General features: G+C 47.7%; 1 protein-coding gene across 1 annotated transcript in view; it reads right to left on the bottom strand.

Annotated features, from left to right (window-relative positions):
* Trs33 (trafficking protein particle complex subunit Trs33) overlaps window positions 1-21206 on the bottom strand; it is a 120892-nt gene extending 99686 nt beyond the window's left edge. Inside the window, exon 1 of the mRNA XM_068348083.1 lies at window positions 21030-21206. Coding sequence (XP_068204184.1) covers window positions 21030-21110 — 81 coding nt within the window. The 5' untranslated portion in view covers window positions 21111-21206. The remainder of the gene's footprint in view (window positions 1-21029) is intronic.
* Window positions 21207-22387: the final 1181 nt, after the last annotated feature.

The raw sequence follows: 22387 nt of genomic DNA on the forward strand, positions 1-22387 counted from the left end.
CCATCTCAGTATCTCTACTGCAAGATGGGAAAGCTGTTATGAAAAGGTACCTCTCTGCTTGTTATTATAAGCCACAATCGTGGTGTTGTCGCTCACGGAGTGACCCGCTAGGGTTTGTTGGAACTGTTGAAGGGCCAGATAAACAGCCTTCGTTCCTAGAAGATTGATGTGGAGGTACCTTTCTGATTCTGACCATAGGCCTGAGATCCTTTGGTTCAGAACGTGGGCCCCCCCCCTTTCTTTTGACGCGTCTGAGAACAGCATCAAATGCGGGGGGAAGGACGAGAAGATCCACTCCCTTTCAAAGGTTCCCGTAGGTCAACCACCACTGCGGGTCCATTCGTTCCGCAGGTCCCATAGGGACCAGAGTATCCGGGGAATCATTGCCTTTGTTCCACTGGGACTAGAGCCGCCATTGCAGGAATCTCATCCTGAGGCGGCCGTTTGTAACTAGACGGGTTAAGGAGGAAAGGTGACCTAGGAGACTTAACCAAGATTGGGCTGGAAGCTCTCCTCGTCTGAGGAAAGGTTCTGCGACTCTCCTCAGCCTTGCTATCCTGTCGTCTGATGGGAAGGCTTTATGGAGACTGGTGTCTAATATCATGCCTAAATATCCCAGATGTTGGGATGGGAGCAGAGAAGACTTCTCGAGATTTACCATGATCCCTAGATCTTGGCAAAGTCCCAGAGGCTTGTCTCGATGTCGAAGAAGGGCCGATTCCGAGACTGCCGGGGTTAGCCAGTCATCCAGATGGCGAAGGAGACAGATGCCGATTCTGTGTGGCCACTAAGGTATCAGGGTGAACATTCTGGTGAACACCTGCGGTGCTGTGGAGAGATCGAAACACAGCACCTTGAACTGGTAGATCTGGTTGTCTAGGCTGAATTTCAAGTACTTCCTGGTAGACGGATGGATTGGGATCTGGAAGTACTCGACCTTCAGATCCAGTGTGCACCTGAAGTCTTGTGGTCTCACTACAAGTCTGATCGACTCTGCTGTTCCACGCTGAACGAAGTTTGTTCGACAAACTTGTTCAGAGCTGATGACTGGTCTCCAGCCTTCAGATGCCTTCTTTACAAGAAAGAGTCGACTGAAGAAGCCGGGGGGAGCTGTCGACGACCTTTTGGAGAGCATCCTTCTAGAGCATGGTCTCGAATTCTACCCGAAGGGCTAGACCCTTTGCCGATCCAATGGCATAGGAGCTCAGCGACACTGGATTCGCTGTCAGGGGAGGTAGAGATGTTATGAACGGGACGCGATATCCTTGGCTGATCACGGAGATTGTGCAGGAATCGGCCCCGAGTTGCTGCCAGCTGAACGCGCAACTTTAGGCATCCCCCCACTGGGGGGACATGCAGGGGGGGGGGGGCAATCCTAGCGTTTGCAGCCTCGGCCTCTCCCTCTAGGATTATTGCCTCCCCAGGAGGACTTCTCATCCTTCTTGTCCCTGACAGGAGGGGGCTGCTGTTAGACACCTTGTCTTTGCTGCCGGAGCCGGTTCCGATGTCCTACGCTGATGAGGCTATTGTTGTTGAGGCGCTGGAGGCTTGTAGGGTCTGGATGTAAGCGCCTTTTGGAGGAGCGAATCGTGATTCGATTTCCTCCACCTCTCAGCTGTCCGTCCCATGTCCTTGGGCTCAAACAAACTCTTTCCAAGGATGGAAGAGTGTCTGAGCTTGCCGACATCCACGGTTGGGACTTTTGAGAGGAACCTCTCGGTCACTGCATCTCAATGCTTCAACATCGAGTTTGCCCACAAGTTTGAAACTTGGTGAGCCGGAAATCGATGGTGCTCGTGCCCGAGTGGAGGAAAGTTACATGGCCTTCCTGGTGCTCTCCTTGGACAAGTCCTTGGACCGCAACAGGATGCCCAGAGATCCAAGCCAGACGACCGGCCACGAAGTGACCTGCACGGCACACTTTGCGGCCTTCTCCTGGTTCAAGATCTCCGAAGCCGAGAATGTCACCTGCCGGGCGGAGAGTTTCTAGAGAGAAATTACCTGGTAAGCCCTGCCACGGAATGGTGGAGAGGCAGAGCTAACCCAGGCTCCCCCATGATCTCAAAGTACCGCCTCTGCTGACAGCTGACAGACGCAGTGTCAGCGACTCATGCTGGCGGGAAGGGGATCGGGTGATCCTGAGGAATAGATATGATGGGGCCTGCCTGAAAAGAAGGAGAAGAATGTTGCCCAGACCTCTCTGAAGATTCTTCCTGCTCCTGCACGTGCGCTGCTCTGCGTTTACGGAGTGGAGATCGTGACGATGATGATCTGGAAGTACGCGCTCCAGAAGACTCGCCAGGTTGCCCGTGTTGCGAAACCCGACGGGAATCGCGGTTGAAATCGCGCTAGGGTGAGCGTGGGTGATAGGGCAAGCGCTGGCGGCCGGGAGACCGATGGCGCGTTTTGGCGAGCGATGGCGCGTAGCGACCGATCGCGTACAGGAGAGTTAACGTGTGGGCGCGTAGGAGACCTACGGCGATCTGAAGCGTGGGCGTGTTGGTGCGTTGAAAAACGTTTGCGCGCAGGCGAAGAATCGCGCGGGCGCTAGGAGATCGCTGGCGCGCAGGAGATCGTTGGCGCGCAGGATATCGTTGGCGCGCCGTTGCGCGGCCAGAAGATATCAGCGAGGGTGCAGAACCAGATGGTGAGCGTGCGCGCAAGGGCGAACGCTCGTGGGCGGGCACAGGAGACTTTTCGTGGGCGCACGGGCGCGCAGAAACTCGATCAAGTCTTGAAGTGCGCACCGGTGATGATGCGCAGGCGATGGCTTGCTCGTGGGCAAGCTCTGAGGGAGCGCAGGTGATCGTCGGCGAGGAGGCGAAGGAAAAAAAAAAAACTCCTTGCCTGCGCCCAGATCCGGAGATCGTGGGTGCGAGGGCGAACGTTGGCGTGCATTGCGCACATCAGGAAAGGGCGCGCAAATGTGCGCTGGCGAGCAGGCGATCGTGGGCGTTCAGCGAAGGAATAATCTCCTTGCCTGTACCCAGATCCGAAAATCGTGGGCGCGAGGGCGAACGTTGGCGCGCAATGCGCACATCAGGAAAGGGCGAGCAGATGTGCGCTGGCAAGCAGGCGATCGTGGGCGTTCAGGAGACCGTTGGTGCACATGGCGCGTAGCCGCACAGAAGGTCTCAGAAGCGCTGGCGATCAGGAGATCTACGGCGAGACTCAGCTACAGGAGATCGCTGGAGTGTTGATTCAGCAGAAGTCTGGTCCACAGCAGGAGAGCGTTTGCGAACTACTGCGCGCAGGAGAACGAGGTTGCACAGGTAAAAACCTGGCACTAAAGGGACTTACTCACATTGTGAGATAAGCCCTTTGCCCCGAAGGGACCGGTGCCCGTTGGAAAACGGGGTGGAGTGGCGCCCACTGCGCATCTGCGTCCAGGAACGGAGATGGAAGACAAGAAGGTCTGGCAGGTGTCGGAGATCACGAACGATCTGCCGAAAGGTCTAGCGAAGCAGCTGCAACGGTCTGTTCTCGTCGAGGAGGATCCTCTGCGGGGCTGAAGATGAAGATGACCACGGACAGGAGCACCATCATCAGTCCTCCGAAGAGGAGTCTTTGTAGTGAACTCCCCCGAGGGGGAGAGGCACTCGCAGGAGAGACCGTTGGACTCAGCTGCCCCCCGAAGTATGTTCAGAGGGGGGAACTGAGCCTTCAGCAACATCAGCAACAACAGCAAGGGAAGTCCTCCGAAGAGGAGTCGCCATGAATGTCCTCTCTCGCGAACGAGAGAGATGAACACTTCGTAGCAGAGACAAGAAGAACTGATGAAGGCGCCCCTTAGGGCCGTTGGATCAGCAAGCTGACCTATAAAGAGCAACCCTCCGAAGAGGAGCTCCTGCAGCTGCTCAGCCCCTTGAGCGTAGCTGCAAGTGCGACCGCTCAGCACCAAGAGCATAGTCGCACGAAGCCATGGTCCGGCCTTGCAACCGCTCAGCCCCTTGAGCATGGTTACAAAAGCGGTCGCTCAGCACCAAGAGCATAACCGCACGAGGACCAGGAAAAAACCAACCAGGAATTATTAAGGTAAGAGAAGTTCCCCCCTTGAAGGGGAAAAAACTCATACCTGGGAAGGGAACCTCCCTTGGAAGGGAAGTTACCCACTCAAGGAGGCGAACCTCCTGAGCGTTCTAAATGAACTAAGGAGCTGACAGTTGTCACGGGAGAACTTCTAGGAGAAGGGAACGCACCCATGACGAAGTCCTAGAGAGGAGGCGGCAACAGCAGACTCCCCGGGCCAAAACAGGACAGCTCTGCTTCGTTGGCACATTAGATAGCTAACTGTGAAAATAAAATAAATTAGTTAACATTCATTCCCCCGGGGGAACTCCGAAGAGGAACCCCGAGGGAAAAGAACATAAGAATTACACACCAGGTATGCGCCCTCCTCCCCCACTGACACTCACGGGAAGGGGGGGAAGGCGGAGAACTGTAATAAAAACAGAATTATAACAATTATAATCATGTAATTCATCTAAGAATGTTCACTAATTGAAGAACGAATGAACCCCGAAGGGAAGCGTTCTACACAGAAGCTGAAAAGTTAAAAAATACAATCAGATTCCATAAAAATAATTGAGACAAAATAAACGGAGAAGCAACTCAACCCGCAACAGGAAGGAAGGTACCGTAATACGTAGTATTAATAAAGGGGTGAACGACCTCAAGAGAGAGAGAGAGACCGTAGTCAAACTAACTCCCATGTTCCCTTCGCTGATAGTCCAAGTTCCCCGTAGGGAAGGAGGAACAGCGGAGAAAACAGATTAATAAATAAAGTCCAGCGATGACGATTCCCCACGGCGCCCGAGAAACGGAAGCCGAAGGAAGGACCAAGGGAGAGATCGCGACCCATGAAATGTCACCATGGAGGCCTGGAACTACACGGAGATGTTGACGTACCCTACACACACACAGCACAAACACTGAAAAGGAAACTTACTGTATTTCTATACTCAAATATATACATAAACATAAGAATGCTTATATATATATTAAGTATAAGAAAAGTAAGAAATTAAGTAAAGACAAAATATTAATGGCTGCCATGCGAGGACGGGAACAGACACGTCTGCCCACCGTCCAAGCCAAAAGCGAAGTGAATCAGTTCACCGGTGTGTGAGGGGGGAGGGGTAGCTAGCTACCCCTCCCCTACCCCCTCGCTAGCTAGCGAGAGGGTAGTTAACCCTCGTTAAAAATCTACTGTAATGGCTCGTTATTTCAGCTACGCCGAAAGTACTGTAATACCCCATGTAAATAGCGTGGTTTGTATTTCGGTTACGGAACAAAGCGTGGTTTGTATTTCAGTTACGGAACAAAGAAATTTTAAGGATATTCACGCCAGGAGTTAGAATTCTGGAGACCTAAAGGTCAATTCTCTGAGAATATCACTGTAGCCAAATATCCCTTAGAAAACTACCAATAGGAACCTTCCATCAGGACAGACATGGCTTGAGCCCAAAAAGCTAACTTATACATAGATATGTAAATGTGTTCGTTTGTTCATTATGGTCGGTGATGGAACCTAAACATGTTATTTTTATAATAAAATAAATTTTTGAATATACTTACCCGGTGATTATAATAGCTGCAACTCTGTTGCTCGACAGAAAACTCTAAGGTAAAATTCGCCAGCGATCGCTACACAGGTTGCGGGTGTGCCCAACAGCGCCATCTGTCGTCCAGATACCCAGTACTCAATGTAAACAAAGAACTCAATTTTCTCCTCGTTCCACTGCGTCTCTATTGGGGAGGAAGGGAGGGTCCTTTAATTTATAATCACCGGGTAAGTATATTCAAAAATTTATTTTATTATAAAAATAACATTTTTCAATATTTAACTTAGCCGGTGATTATAATAGCTGATTCACACCCAGGGGGGTGGGTAGAGACCAGCATTATATGTTTACATTATTATGAGCTAAGAATTTTTATTTCATTTTAGAAGTTATCAAAATAACAAAAACAAAATAAATAGGTACCTGGTAAGGAAGTCGACTTGAACAATTACTCTGCCTTTTTAAGTACGTCTTCCTTACGGAGCCTCGCGATCCTCTCAGGATGCTGATCGACCCCTAGGATCTGAAGTATCAAGGGTTGCAACCCATACAACAGGACCTCATCAAAACCCCTAATCTAGGCGCTTCTCAAGAAATGACTTTGACCACCCGCCAAATCAACCAGGATGCGAAAGGCTTCTTAGCCTTCCGGACAACCCAAAAAAACAACAATAAAAACATTTCAAGAGAAAGATTAAAAAGGTTATGGAATTAGGGAATTGTAGTGGTTGAGCCCTCACCCACTACTGCACTCGCTGCTACGAATGGTCCCAGAGTGTAGCAGTCCTCGTAAAGAGACTGGACATCCTTAAGATAAAAAGACGCGAACACTGACTTGCTTCTCCAATAGGTTGCGTCCATTATACTTCGCAGAGATCTATTTTGTTTAAAGGCCACGGAAGTTGCGACAGCTCTAACTTCGTGTGTCCTTACCCTCAGCAAAGCTTGGTCTTCCTCATTCAGATGGGAATGAGCTTCTCGTATTAACAGTCTGATAAAATAGGATAAGGCATTCTTTGACATAGGCAAAGATGGTTTCTTAACTGAACACCATAAAGCTTCAGACGGGCCTCTTAAAGGCTTAGTTCGTTTTAAATAGAACTTAAGAGCTCTGACAGGGCATAAGACTCTTTCTAGTTCATTTCCAACCATATTCGATAAGCTTGGAATATCGAACGATTTTGGCCAAGGTCGAGAAGGCAGCTCGTTTTTGGCTAGAAAACCAAGTTGTAGAGAACATGTAGCCGTTTCAGATGAGAAACCGATGTTCTTGCTGAAGGCATGAATCTCACTGACTCTTTTAGCTGTGGCTAAGCAAACCAGGAAAAGAGTCTTTAAGGTGAGATCTTTCAGGGAGGCTGATTGTAACGGCTCGAACCTGTCTGACATGAGGAATCTTAGTACCACGTCTAAATTCCAACCAGGTGTAACCAAACGACGCTCCTTCGTGGTCTCAAAAGACTTAAGGAGGTCCTGTAGATCTTTATTGTTGGAAAGATCTAAGCCTCTGTGACGGAAGACTGATGCCAACATGCTTCTGTAACCATTGATAGTGGGAGCTGAAAGAGATCGTTCTTTCCTCAGATATAAGAGGAAGTCAGCTATTTGAGTTACAGAGGTACTGGTCGAGGATACTGATACTGACTTGCACCAGTTTCGGAAGACCTCCCACTTCGATTGGTAGACTCTAAGGGTGGATGTTCTCCTTGCTCTAGCAATCGCTCTGGCTGCCTCCTTCGAAAAGCCTCTAGCTCTCGAGAGTCTTTCGATAGTCTTTAGGCAGTCAGACGAAGAGCGTGGAGGCCTTGGTGTACCTTCTTTACGTGTGGCTGACGTAGAAGGTCCACCCTTAGGGGAAGTGTTCTGGGAACGTCTACTAGCCATCGAAGTACCTCGGTGAACCATTCTCTCGCGGGCCAGAGGGGAGCAACTAGCGTCAACCTTGTCCCTTCGTGAGAGGCGAACTTCTGCAGTACCTTGTTGACAATCTTGAACGGAGGGAATGCATATAGATCTAGATGTGACCAATCTAGGAGAAAGGCATCTATATGAACTGCTGCTGGGTCCGGGATTGGTGAGCAATATATTGGGAGCCTCTTGGTCATCGAGGTTGCGAAGAGATCTATGGTCGGCTGGCCCCAGGTGGCCCAAAGACTCTTGCATACATCCTTGTGGAGGGTCCATTCTGTTGGAAGAATTTGTCCCTTCCGACTGAGACAATCTGCCATGACATTCAAGTTGCCTTGGATGAACCTCGTAACTAGCAATATGTTTAGACCTTTTGACCAGGTGAGGAGGTCCCTTGCGATCTCGTACAACGTCAGTGAGTGGGTCCCTCCTTGCTTGGAGATGTACGCCAAAGCCGTGGTGTTGTCCGAGTTCACCTCCACTACTTTGCCTTGAAGGAGAGACCTGAAGCTTTTCAAGGCCAGATGTACTGCCAGTAGCTCCTTGCAGTTGATATGCATTGTCCTTTGACTCGAGTTCCATATTCCCGAGCATTCCCGACCGTCTAATGTCGCGCCCCAGCCTACGTCCGAGAAGAGAACGTGGTTGGGAGTCTGAACAGCCAGGGGCAGACCCTCTCTGAGGCTGATACTGTCCTTCCACCATGTCAGGCAAGACTTCATCTTCTCGGAAATGGGGATCGAGACCGCTTCTAGCGTCTTGTCCTTTTTCCAGTGAAATGCTAGGTGAAATTGAAGAGGACGGAGGTGTAGTCTTCCTAATGCTACGAACTGTTCCAGGGATGATAGCGTCCCTATCAGACTCATCCACTTCCTGACTGAACATCGTTCCATCTTCAGCATGTTCTGGATGCATAACTGGGCTTGGCTTGTTCTGGGGGCCGACGGAAAAGCCCGAAAAGCTAGACTGTGAATCTCCATCCCTAAATACACAATAGTTTGGGATGGGACCACTTGTGACTTTTCCATATTGACAAGGAGACCCAATTCCTTGGTCAGATCTAGAGTCCACTTTAGATCCTTCAGACAGCGATGACTGGAAGAAGCTCTGAGAAGCCAGTCGTCCAAATAGAGGGAGGCTCGGATGTCCGCTAAATGAAGGAATTTGGCTACATTCCTCATCAGCCTCGTAAATACAAGAGGAGCTGTGCTTAGGCCAAAGCACAGGGCTTGAAACTGGTAGACAACCTTTTCGAAAACGAATCTCAGAAAAGGTTGGGAGTCCGGGTGGATGGGGACGTGGAAGTAGGCGTCCCTTAGGTCTAACGAGACCATCCAGTCTTCCCTTCTGACCGCTGCTAGAACCGACTTTGTGGTCTCCATGGAGAACGTCTGCTTTGTGACAAAGACATTCAGCGCACTGACGTCTAGCACCGGCCTCCACCCTCCTGTCTTCTTGGACACCAAGAAGAGACGGTTGTAGAATCCTGGGGTTTGATGGTCCAGGACTTTGACTACCGCTCCCTTCTCTAGTAAGAGAGACACTTCCTGTTTCAATGCCTGTCTCTTGTCTTCCTCTCTGTACCTGGGAGAGAGATCGATGGGGGACGTTGCTAGAGGGGGTTTTCGTACAAACGGGATCTTGTACCCCTCTCTGAGCAACTTCACAGATTGTGCATCTGCGCCTCTCTTTTCCCAGGTCTGCCAGAAGTTCTTGAGTCTGGCTCCCACTGCTGTCTGAAGAAGTTGGCAGTCAGACTCTGCCCTTAAAGGACTTGGTTCCTTTCTTCTTTCCACGTCTCCCTTCGGCACGAGCACCTCCTCTGCTGGAGGCTCTGCCACGAAAGGGCGGAATAAAACGGGACGCTGGAGTGTCCATCCTTGGTCTAGCTGACAAGGTAGGCAAAGGGGTGGCTTTGCGAGCAGAGGACGCAACAAGATCATGAGTATCCTTCTGTATCAAAGAAGCGGCAATCTCCTTAATCAGGTCCTCTGGAAAAAGGCACTTAGAAAGAGGAGCAAACAGAAGTTCGGATCTCTGGCATGGTGTAACTCCAGCTGAAAGGAATGAACACAGGTTTTCACGCTTCTTAAGGACTCCGGACACAAAGGATGCAGCAGCTCATTAGACCCATCACGTATGGCCTTGTCCATGCAGGACATAATGAGCAAGGAAGTCTCCTTCTCCGTCGGAGAGATCTTTCTGCTTAGAGCTCCTAGACACCAGTCTAAGAAGTTGAATACCTCGAAGGCTCTAAATATCCCTTTCAAAAGGTGGTCCAGGTCCGAAGATGACCAACATATCTTCGAGCGTCTCATGGCTAGGCGGAGGGGAGAGTCTACAAGACTTGAGAAGTCGCCCTGGGCAGAGGCAGGAACTCCCAAGCCGAGAACTTCTCCCGTGGCATACCAGACGCTCGATCTAGAAGAGAGTCTAGCAGGGGGAAACGTAAAAGCTGTCTTCCCTAAACTCTTTTTGGACTGCAGCCATTCTCCAATCACTCGCAAAGCTCTCTTGGACGAGCGTGCGAGGACGAGTCTAGTAAAGGCAGGAGCAGTTGACGGCATGCCTAACACAAACTCTGACGGAGGCGAACGCGGAGCTACAGACACAAACTGGTCCGGAAACATCTCTTTGAACAGGGCCAAAACCTTCCTAAAGTCCAAAGAGGGTTGTGTAGACTTAGGCTCGTCCAGTTCTGAGTGCGGTTCATCTTCATGTGCAGCACCATCATCATCAGAAAGTCCCTCATCCGATAACTGATGAGGGAACGGCAACGGAGTGGGTAACGGCTGGTTGGCTGAGTCCGGCCGCACGGGTGCATGCGTGACTGAGCCGGACGCAACGTCATGGAACTGTTGCCCAGTCTGTGAGCTGGCAACAACCATAGCAGCGCGGGGACGCACAGCGTCTACTCCAGACTGTCTAGACTGATGTGGGTGCGCAGTGGCAACCACACTGGGTTGCGGAGGTTGACGCACCGCGTCAAAACAAAACAACTCTGACGGTTGTTGAACCACACGGACGTCAACGGATACCTCCGTGCGTCGCTGAACGTCAACATGCGGCTGGCAGATCACACTGGAACGCATGGGTGGCGGAACTCTCTCAACTGGAGTGCGTGAGAAGGTTACCTCAGCGTCCCCAGGACGCACAACCGATCGTGTGGGTGGTTGTAGGCAAGGAGCTGCACTAGCTACTGGTGCGGCAGCAACCTTCTCCGCACGAAAGTCCTGCATAAGCGACGTAAGTTGCGACTGCATGTCTTGCAGTAAAGACCACTTAGGGTCTACAGGAGCAGGTGCGGCGACAGACGGTGTAACTGTCTGAAGCGGTACCGTTTTGCCTCTCTTAGGAGGTGAGCAGTCATCGGATGACTGCAGCGAGTCCGAACTGACCCAGTGGCTACAGCTGGGCCGTTGGACTTGCGCGGAAGGGACCGACTTGCGCTTTAACGGTCGTGAGACCTTGGTCCATGGTTTCTTGCGAGAAACCTCTTCCGCAGACGAGGTATAAATGGGCTCTCTCGTCTTTGTTAGGCAGGGGCGATCTTGGGTAGATACGCCCGATACCACGGAGGGAACGTCTGTTCGCTGATTAAAGCCTCTCGAACCCATTTGTCGTACGACATTGCTTCTCCCCTGGACTTGGGAGCTTGCAAGAGGTCCCGGACTAGGAGGACGACAGGCACGAACAGACGAACCCTCAAGCGCAACACTATCCACAACACTATCACTCACTTTATCACTTCCCACTGCACTTTTACACTTCAGCTCCTTGACATCCGCCATGAGCTGATTATGGTCACTAGCCAGTGACTCAACTCTCTCACCCAGAGCTTGGATGGCACGCATCATATCAGCCATCGAAGGTTCCTGAGTGCCAGAAGGGGGATTAGGAGCAACCACTACAGGGGAAGGAATAGGTTGTGGGGCATGAGGAGAGGAAATGTCAATAGAACGAGAGGAACTTCTCCTAACTCTATCTCTCTCTAGCCTACGTGTATATTTTTGGAATTCGATAAAATCGAATTCCGAAAGCCCAACGCACTCCTCACATCGATCTTCCAATTGACAGGTTTTATCCCGACAATTGGAACAAACAGTGTGAGGGTCGATAGAGGCCTTCGGAAGACGCCTTGAACAGTCCCTAGCATTGCACTTCCTAAATTTTGGGACTTGTGAAGGGTCAGCCATTTTGAATTGGTCAAAGGGGAATTCAAAAACTATCAAAAAGTCATCAACAAAGAATCCGTAATCAAAAAGAGTTCAAGGAATTGCGAAGAAAAAGCCTGCACAGCGAAAGCTCAAAACTAGAATAGTGTACTTCACCAATTAGTTGTGAAAACAAATCCAGTTTAGCAACAGCAAATAAGCACGTCTTGTCGGGAGCACGACAGAGAGAAAATTGAGTTCTTTGTTTACATTGAGTACTGGGTATCTGGACGACAGATGGCGCTGTTGGGCACACCCGCAACCTGTGTAGCGATCGCTGGCGAATTTTACCTTAGAGTTTTCTGTCGAGCAACAGAGTTGCAGCTATTATAATCACCGGCTAAGTTAAATATTGAAAAAAAGCAATGGTATCTGTTTTATGTTGCGTGTTTAGCAAAAGCATGATATAAAATGGTCTTTATTTAATTTATTTTGGATTTTTAAATATACAACAATAGCTAGCCTATGAATTATGGTCGTCTTATGCTCGGAAATATACAATATATTTCTCCTTGTGCAATGTACGGCTAGACTATTTTCAACAATATATGCTTAAATTCACTAAAACTGTTTTCCTGAATCTGACCTGCTGAAATGAGCGTGCATCTTATATGCCCGTGAGTCATATACGCCATCAAATACGGTAATTCTGTGAAAGTGAATGGTCATATCAGTGGGATAATATCGTGCAAGTGAATATAGGTTGACGACTGATGACGCAGATTTGATCAGCTGATTTGAATGTAAACAATGCATGAGATTATAATTCGTTCTGTTTTTAATTTTAAATACAATACTAAGATGTGAATATTACATGCATTATGATACAGTTAAGTGAAACACCAGTTTAATCAAACTCCAGTTTATTTCAAATACAGCTGTAATTTTTTACAACAGTAAATGGATACACACTGTACAGAGAGAGCTAGGATCAGCTGGGTATAGATATAGGTAGTGGCGCGCAGCGCTCCCAGTGTAAATTAGCGCGGGCTATTTGAAATCATCGCCCAGAGTTAATTTTATCGCAATTATTATGAGAATTTTTATTTAATAGATATTGCACTGTTCTTGGCCATCCCAATACTGTTGCCAACTATTAGAAATCAAATTCTTAATGTTGGGTAAACAATCATCACAAAGATTTTTTTATCTTTTTCTTCTCCTTGGAAACAAAAAAACAAAACTGCGAAGCAAAACACTGTGATTAACGAGGTCCGACTGTAGTTCCCTCTCAAATACTCTTATGAAGCATTACCCTCAATTTGTAATTGTTCATATAGAACTTCATAACTGTTCAAAACACCTAAAAATATACCAGGGCACCCCTTATTTTCTCCAAATAAGTAAATGGTTACTTCTACAATTTTACCCACCATCTTGTGGGGGGCTGTAGCTAACCCCTGTAGGTAAGGACAAGTTGTGTTTGGTTAGGTTAGGCTGAAAACCTTAGCTCAAGTCCTATCCCTGTGCTTGTTTCTCTTGTGAAATAAGGTTTTTTAGGCATATCATCTCTAGTTTTGAGTATTTTTATAACTTGAAAAATGTTATTTTTATTAATAAAATAAATTTTTGAATATACTTACCCGATAATCATGTAGCTGTCAACTCCGTTGCCCGACAGAATTCTATGGAGGGATACGCCAGCTATCACAATACTAGAAGGGGGTGTACTTACCAGCGCCACCTGTGGCCAGGTACTCAATCATTTGTTGTTGACACCTCCTCAATTATTCCTCGGTCCACTGGTTCTCTCTGGGGAGGAAAGGGAGGGTCGATTAAATCATGATTATCGGGTAAGTATATTCAAAAATTTATTTTATTAATAAAAATAACATTTTTCAATATTAAACTTACCCGATAATCATGTAGCTGATTCACACCCAGGGAGGTGGGTGAAAACCAGTGTACAAGATTAAAGGATAGCTAAGTATCCCATATTTCATATAACAGTTATCTCAAATAACAATGAAATAATAAGTACCTGGTAAGGAAGTCGAATAGAACCGTTACTCTGCCTCTTTATTTAAAGTTCGTCTTCCTTACTGAGCGCAGCGTTCCTCTTGGAGGCTGAATCAACCCAAAGGTGCCAAAGTACACGGGGTTGCAACCCCTACTAAAGGACCTCTACCAAACCTTTAACCCAGGCGCTTCTCAAGAATGAATAGACCACCCGCCAAATCCAAGGATGCGGAAGGCTTCTTAGCCTACCGTAACAACCATAAAAAACAACAATAAAAGTATTCAAGAGAAAGGTTAAAAAAGGTTATGGGATTAAGGGAATGTAGTGGCTGAGCCCTCACCTACTACTGCACTCGCTGCTACGAATGGTCCCAGGGTGTAGCAGTTCTCGTAAAGAGACTGGACATCTTTCAGATAAAATGATGCAAACACTGACTTGCTCCTCCAATAGGTTGCATCCATTATGCTCTGCAGAGAACGGTTTTTATTAAAGGCCAACGAAGTAGCTACAGCTCTTACTTCGTGGGTCCTTACCTTCAGCAATGCAAGGTCTTCCTCCTTTAAGTGAGAATGTGCTTCTCTGATCAGAAGCCTTATATAGTACGAAAGCCCATTCTTGGACATGGGTCTCGAGGGTTTCTTGATGGCACACCATAAGGCTTCTGACTGTCCTCGAAAAGGTTTAGACCTCTTCAGATAATATTTGAGAGCTCTGACAGGGCAAAGAACTCTCTCAAGTTCGTTACCTACCATGTTGGAGAGGCTAGGTATTTCGAACGATCTAGGCCAAGGACGTGAAGGAAGCTCGTTCTTTGCTAGGAATCCAAGCTGAAAAGAACATGTTGCAGATTCGGTTGTGAAACCAATGTTCTTGCTGAAGGCATGAACCTCACTGACTCTCTTAGCTGTTGCAAGGCAAACGAGAAAAGCAGTCTTGAGGGTAAGATCCTTGAAGGAAGCTGACTGGAGAGGTTCGAACCTAGATGTCATAAGGAACCTTAAGACTACGTCTAGATTCCAGCCTGGAGTGGAAAGACGACGTTCTTTAGACGTCTCAAAAGACTTGAGAATGTCTTGAAGGTCCTTGTTGGAAGACAGGTCCAAACCTCTGTGGCGGAGAACTGAGGCCAACATGCTCCTATATCCTTTAATCGTAGGTGTTGAAAGGGATCTCTCATTCCTAAGATGTAGAAGGAAGTCAGCTATTTGGATCACAGAGGTATTGGTAGAGGATATTGAATTGGCTCTACACCAGCTTCGGAAGACCTCCCACTTAGACTGGTAGACTCTACGAGTGGAAACTCTTCTAGCTCTGGCAATCGCACTGGCTGCCTCCTTCGAAAAGCCTCTAGCTCTAGCGAATCTTTCGACAGTCTGAAGGCAGTCAGCCGAAGAGCGTGGAGGTTTGGGTGCAACCTGTCTACGTGAGGTTGACGTAGAAGGTCCACTCTTAGAGGTAGAGTCCTGGGGAAGTCGACTAGCCATTGAAGTACCTCTGTGTACCATTCTCTTGCAGGCCAAAGGGGAGCAACCAGCGTCAGCCGTGTCCCTTCGTGCGAGACGAATTTCTGCAGAACTTTGTTTATTATCTTGAACGGAGGGAATGCGTACAGGTCGAGATGGGACCAGTTCAGAAGAAAAGCATCCACATGAACCGCTGCAGGGTCTGGAACAGGGGAACAATAAAGCGGAAGTCTCTTGGTTATGGAGGTGGCAAACAGATCTATGGTAGGTTGACCCCACAAGGTCCAAAGTCTGTTGCACACTCTCTTGTGGAGGGTCCATTCCGTGGGAATGACCTGATTCCTTCTGCTGAGGCGATCCGCTGAAACATTCATATCGCCCTGGATGAACCTCGTGACCAGAGTGAGGTTTAGACCTCTTGACCAAAAGAGGAGGTCCCTTGCGATCTCGTAAAGGCTCCTCGAATGGGTCCCTCCTTGCTTGGAGATGTAAGCCAAGGCTGTGGTGTTGTCTGAATTCACCTCCACCACTTTGCCTAGCAGGAGGGACTTGAAGTTCAGCAGGGCTAGATGAACTGCTAACAGTTCCTTGCAGTTGATGTGGAGTAATCCTTGTTCCTTGTTCCATACTCCTGAGCATTCCCGTCCGTCCAAGGTCGCACCCCAGCCCGAGTCCGATGCATCTGAGAAGAGATGAAGATTGGGGGTCTGGATGGCCAATGATAGACCCTCCTTGAGAAGGAGATTGTGCTTCCACCACAGGAGAGTGGTCTTCATCTCTTGGTTGATAGGGATAGAGACTGCTTCTAGAGTCGAGCCCTTGTCCCAATGAGCAGCAAGATGGAATTGAAGAGGGCGGAGGTGGAGTCTTCCTAGCTCGACAAACAGGGCCAGTGATGAGAGGGTCCCTGTGAGACTCATCCACTGTCTCACTGAGCAATTGCTCCTCTTCAGCATGCTCATGATGCACTCTAGGGCTTGGTTTATCCTGGGGGCCGATGGAAAAGCCCGAAAATCCTGACTCTGAATCTCCATTCCCAGGTACACAATGGATTGGGAGGGAATGAGTTGAGATTTCTCTATATTGACTAATAGACCTAGGTCTCTGATTAAGTCTAAAGTCCAATTGAGGTTCTCCAGACAACGACGACTCGTGGAGGCTCTCAACAGCCAGTCGTCTAGGTAGAGGGAGGCTCTGATGTTCGATAAGTGTAGGAATTTCGCTACATTCCTCATCAGATGAGTAAAGACCATAGGAGCTGTGCTTAGGCCAAAACACAGGGCTTGGAACTGATAGACAACCTTTCCGAAAACGAATCTCAGGAAAGGTTGGGAGTCTGGATGAATGGGAACGTGAAAGTATGCATCTTTCAAGTCCAACGAGACCATCCAGTCCTCCTGTCTGACCGCTGCTAAGACCGACTTGGTCGTCTCCATCGTGAACGTCTGCTTGGTGACATACTCGTTGAGAGAGCTGACGTCCAGCACCGGTCTCCAACCTCCTGTCTTCTTGGCCACAAGAAAGAGACGGTTGTAGAAGTCCGGGGATTGATGGTCCCGGACTATAACCACTGCCTTCTTCTGCACAAGTAGCGACACCTCCTGTTGCAATGCTAGCCTCTTGTCCTCTTCTTTGTAGTTGGGAGAGAGGTTGATGGGCGATGTGGTCAGAGGTGGTTTGAGGCAGAATGGAATCCTGTAACCGTACCTCAGCCAACTGACAGACTGTGCGTCTGCACCTCTCTTCTCCCAGGCTCGCCAGAAGATCTTGAGCCTGGCTCCTACTGTTGTCTGGAGAAACTGAGAGTCAGTTCTTTCCCTTAGATGGCCTGGATCCTTTCCTAGACTTGCTCCTGTGAGAGTCTGGACGGGAGCTTCCTCGGCTGGGGGCTCTACCACGAAAGGGCGGTATGAACCTAGTAGCCGGGGTATCAGCCACTGGGGAGCGATAAGTCTTGGGGACTGAGGTGGCAACCTTAGACTTACGAGCCGAAGAGGCTACAAGATCGTGCGTGTCCTTTTGTATCAGGGCAGCAGACAAGTCCTTAACTAGCTCCTCGGGAAAGAGGAACTTTGAGAGTGGAGCAAAAAGGAGTTGTGACCGTTGGCAAGGTGTAATGCTGGCGGAAAGGAAGGTACACAGTTGTTCCCTTTTCTTCAACACCCCTGATACAAATAACGACGCTAGCTCGCCCGATCCATCTCTGATGGCCTTATCCATGCAGGACATTAATAGCATGGCAGAATCTTTGTCCGCAGGAGAGGTTTTCTTGCTGAGGGCCCCCAGGCACCAGTCGAGAAAGTTGAACATTTCAAATGCTCTGAACAACCCTTTCAGTAAATGATCCAGGTCTGAGAAGGTCCAACAAACCTTCGAGCGTCTCATAGCAGTTCTCCGAGGCGAGTCCACCAGACTTGAGAAGTCAGCCTGGGCAGAGGCAGGTACTCCTAAGCCTGGTGCTTCCCCTGTGGCATACCAAACGCTAGCTTTCGAAGCGAGCTTCGTTGGAGGGAACATGAAGGAAGTCTTGCCAAGATGTTGTTTAGACTGCAGCCACTCCCCTAAGATCCTTAAAGCCCTCTTGGAGGATCTAGCTAGGACAAGCTTAGTATAGTTGGACTTAGCTTGTTGTACGCCCAGCGAAAACTCAGATGGTGGAGAGCGGGGAATAGCAGAGACAAAGTGGTCTGGGTAAATCTCCCTGAGTAGAGCCAAGACCTTACGAAAATCAATCGACGGTGGAGAAAGCTTAGATTCGTCCACGTCTGATGAGGGATCAAGGTGTGCCTCCTCATCATCCGACACCTCATCAGCAGAGTGTAGCGAAGCAATCGGACAAGAATGCTGAACCGCAGAGTCAGAACGGGTAGGAACAATAACAGTGGTTTCCTCTTCCAGTAACTGTTGAGGGAAAACCTGAGGCTCAGACTGCAAAGGCTGAACAACAGACGAAGCAGAAGGCAGGCGCATGGGTGAAGGAGGTTGACTCCTAGCAAGAGAGGTTGAACCCAAGGATTGCACTAGCTGAGCGGAGGACGGAGGCGGAGTAGTCCGTTCCTGTTCCTGTGAGATGAGCGGAGCATGATGAGGTTGAGGCTGCGCAGAACAAGGTAAAGTTCTCGCAAGCTGAGGCTCCTGAGGCGCAAGTCCAGGGTGTAGAGGAGCTTGCCTTGAGGAGGGTTGAGCTCGCTGCAGCGATGGCTGAGCAGACTGACTCACGGAGGGGAGAGGTTGTTGTACCCCAACCGAGAGTTGCACCACTGGTGGAGCAGCAAGGGGAGGCGGAGGAAGAGTGGAATAACTCTCCTGATCCCAAAGCAAGGGTTGCCTTAAAGAAGGCTGAGGCTGAACACCACTGGGAACAGTGAACTCCGAAAGTGGCTCAACATCGTACACCTGGCAGATGGTGCTGCGACCAGGCGGAGCAAGCGCAGGCGGGGCGAGCACAGGCGGAGCGAGAACAGGCGGAGGGAGTGTAGGCGGAGGCGGAGGTGCAACACTCTCAGCCCGACACTCACGCATCAAGTCCGAAAGCTGAGCTTGCATGGACTGAAGCAGGGTCCACTTGGGATCGGCAGAAACGATAACAGACTGAGGTAAAGTCTTAACAGTCGAGCTCTGTTTTGGCAGAACCTTACTCCTCTTGGGCGGAGTACAGTCGACAGATGACTGAGGCGAGTCAGAGCTGAGCCAATGACTGCAACCTGGCTGAGCACTCGCGGACTGGACTCTACGTTTAAGCGGTCTCGAGACCTGAGACCAACGTTTCTTCCCTGCCAGTTGATCAGCGGACGAGAATAAGACGGGCTCAATCGTCTGCAGGTGGGAGTGACGGTCTAAGGAAGACACGCCCGCAACCACCGAGGATAGTTCTGTGCGCCTAACAAGGCCTGTCGAACCCTTAAGCCCTTCGACATTGCTTCTCCCCTGGGCATGGGAGCTTGCAAGAGGTCCCGGACTGGGAGGACGACTGGCTCGCACAGAAAAATCCTCACGCACCACACTGGCACCACTAGCACTTGGCACTGCACCGACACTAGCACTCGTCACAGCACTGGCACTAACTCCACCCACTGCACTCTTGACCTTCAGTTCTTTAACTTCGGCCATCAGAGACTTATGGTCACTTACCACTGATTCTACTTTATCGCCTAAAGCCTGAATAGCACGCAAAACAACTGACATATCAGGCGGAGGGCACACAGTAGGTTCGGGGGTAGCCACTACAGGGGTAGGAAAAGGTAGGGGATCATGAGGTGAGGAAAACATAGAAGAGTGAGAAGAACTCCTCCTAACTCTACCTCTCTCTAACTTAGATGAATATTTTAAAAGACGGACAAATTCCAATTCCGAAAGTCCGGCGCATTCCTCACATCGATTTTCTAACAGACAGGGCCTGTCCCTACAGTCAGAACAAGCGGTGTGAGGATCTACTGAGGCCTTCGGAATACGCCTATTGCAAGACCTACATCGTCTATGGGAGGGGGCTTGCGAAATGTCAGACATCTTGTAATCCAAAGAGTTAGCCAAAGGGGGATCCAAAAACAAGCAAAATTCGTTAACCGTTATATCAGTATTATATAAAAGCTATCTAGCTAATATAAGAAGGATTCCAGTAAAGCGACAGCCGTTAATCTGAGAGAATACTTCACCAAATATCCGTGAATAAACTCGAAGACCATAAGCGTATCCCAGAACGTCTAGCCGGAAGCACGACAGAGGAATAATTGAGGAGGTGTCAACAACAAATGATTGAGTACCTGGCCACAGGTGGCGCTGGTAAGTACACCCCCTTCTAGTATTGTGATAGCTGGCGTATCCCTCCATAGAATTCTGTCGGGCAACGGAGTTGACAGCTACATGATTATCGGGTAAGTTTAATATTGAAAAAGGAAGATTCCTGACATTTATCGTCATCAAAATTAGGTTCTGAAAATAAAAAAATACACCAGGATCAAGTCGTCTTTTCTTAGAAAGGATTTTTGGATACTTTTACAGTACTATTTGCCTTTGTATATCAGCGGCCAGTTCCTCCCGCTTGCATAGTAAATGGACAACAACCATCCTAAAGTTTACCACCTAACCTAACCTACAAGCCGTGTCCTTACCTACTTACCTAACAAGGGGGGGGGGGGGAGCTAATGACCCCCTACAATCCCCCTCACACTGCCGTATTCTTAGTAGGCCATCATATTACATACAGGTGACTGCTATTATACATACACCCCCAATACTATTCAACTGGCATATTACCCATACCTTACTTGGAACACGAAGTTGCAATGGTAAAAAACAAATAGATGGTTTGTACAGCAGACACAGAAAAAAAGGCAAGTACTATCCCATTTCACTAAGAGAGATAAGTCACAACCAACAATACAACCACCTAACCTAACTTGTGTTGACGTGTCACTACCACAAGGGCTAATGCAGGGTGTATGTATGATAGCGACCACCTGTATGTATTATGTCTACCTTTTAATACGGCAGTGTAAGGGGGGTCGCAGTGTGGCGCTAGCCCCCCCATTGGGTATGTAGGTAAGACCATGGCTTGTAGGTTAGGTTAGGGGTGGCGAGTTTAGGGAACGTGTCACTTTCGAAGAGAGCGTAATTTTTTCTATTAGAAAAAGTAGTTTTTTTTTACTATGTTACATTGCCCTGTAATACACTATAATAATACCGGCGCATGTACCCCCCCTCCCCCGTTCTACAAATTACCTTATTTCAATATCTTCTGGAGCCTTAAACTGTGTTAATACATTATTTACTTATTGACGAAAGGCTATGCAAAGCATTTTGTAATGTAAAACTCAGTAAGCAGAGGTTTATTTTAGCATATCAGTAGATCCAAACTAAATTTACTTTAAGATAGGCTATCGTGGCTTGCTGTTACACTAGCCTTTCAGTGATCTAAACTTACTTCAGATACTTTTTCATTTGCTTGAAAAACATAGTTCACAACTTCCATGTGAATAAAGTCGAACAATGCTTCCTCGGCCATCGAATGAAGTTTGACACATATATTGACACAGACGACAGACCTCAAAGACGACTCCCTCCCCAAATTATTGTTTACATTTGCGTTCTTCTTCGCGAAAGTCTGGTTAGGAACAGTGTTACCACATTTTTTAAACCTGCATATTTACTGAAAAAAAAATTGAATAAGTCTGTATATTGTGAAATTAATCTGTATAGAAAATGTGAGGAATTGGTAGGTTAAATTTTAGCGTATGTTTATAGAAATAACACGTAATTTTGAGTAAATCAATTGGCCGAAGGAAAAAAGAAAAAAAGGAGATTTCCTGTTTATTAATGAAAACTTCCACTATACCTCTTGACTCTTGGGTACATAAAGTAAACAACATATTGTCATAATGATGGACTTCGAGCTGGCCAGTTTATAGTGTTGGTAATGTGATGTATAATTGATTGGAAATTAAAGGAATCACTAGAAAATAACTCTAGGATTACTATTTCACATTTTGAGATTTAGCAAATAAAGAAATATTTATAAATCATATTTTCTACTGATGTCTACATTTGATTATGTACATATTTGTCACTTTATGATTTTCTTGTACTGGCTAAGAGTTCTTTGGAGACAGTAAATTCATAACAGGATTTATCTTTAAGCAATTGCTTTGTATGGAGCAAACCTGTAATTGTTTCAGTAGATAACCTATTTCTTAATTTTCTTTTCTCCCTGTTTATTGAAGAAAATATTCTTTCTACAGTTGCACTTGAGTGCGGTAAACATAGTAATGTTTGCATAAAGTTGGACAAATTCGAAAACAACGCATTGTCCATTTGCCTAGCTGAAGCTACAGTACTCCAAAATATCTCTGGCTTCATATCTGAACACATTAATAATATCTAAAGAATCTCTTAGTAGCCTCAATTTTGTGCCAATGCTTCGAATATCAGACTCTGTTGCATGACCAAAGGACATCAGACCATTTAGAGATGGCAATTCTCTATCCATAACTACTTTTGAACTTAATACCTTCAAAGAATAAATAGCATTTGAATCAAAGCGAATTTTTTTTGTAAATTTGAGAGGCTGCTTCTATGAAAAACTCCAAACAGCTTCGTCTAAAACATCTAAGATCCTCAGTATTATATGAAGCTTTAATTCTAAGATCGATGCCTATTTTAATACCAAGATACATATCTTCTAAGGGCTTGAAGTTTACAGGGTCTTTAATCTTTATATCCTTTAGTGGAGTTTTGTCAATGTAATCCTTTCATATATAGCATTCAAGAATTGTCCTAAGGGCT

The sequence above is a fragment of the Palaemon carinicauda genome, chromosome 24, assembly GCF_036898095.1.
Source record: "Palaemon carinicauda isolate YSFRI2023 chromosome 24, ASM3689809v2, whole genome shotgun sequence".
Classification (NCBI taxonomy): Eukaryota; Metazoa; Arthropoda; class Malacostraca; order Decapoda; family Palaemonidae; genus Palaemon; species Palaemon carinicauda.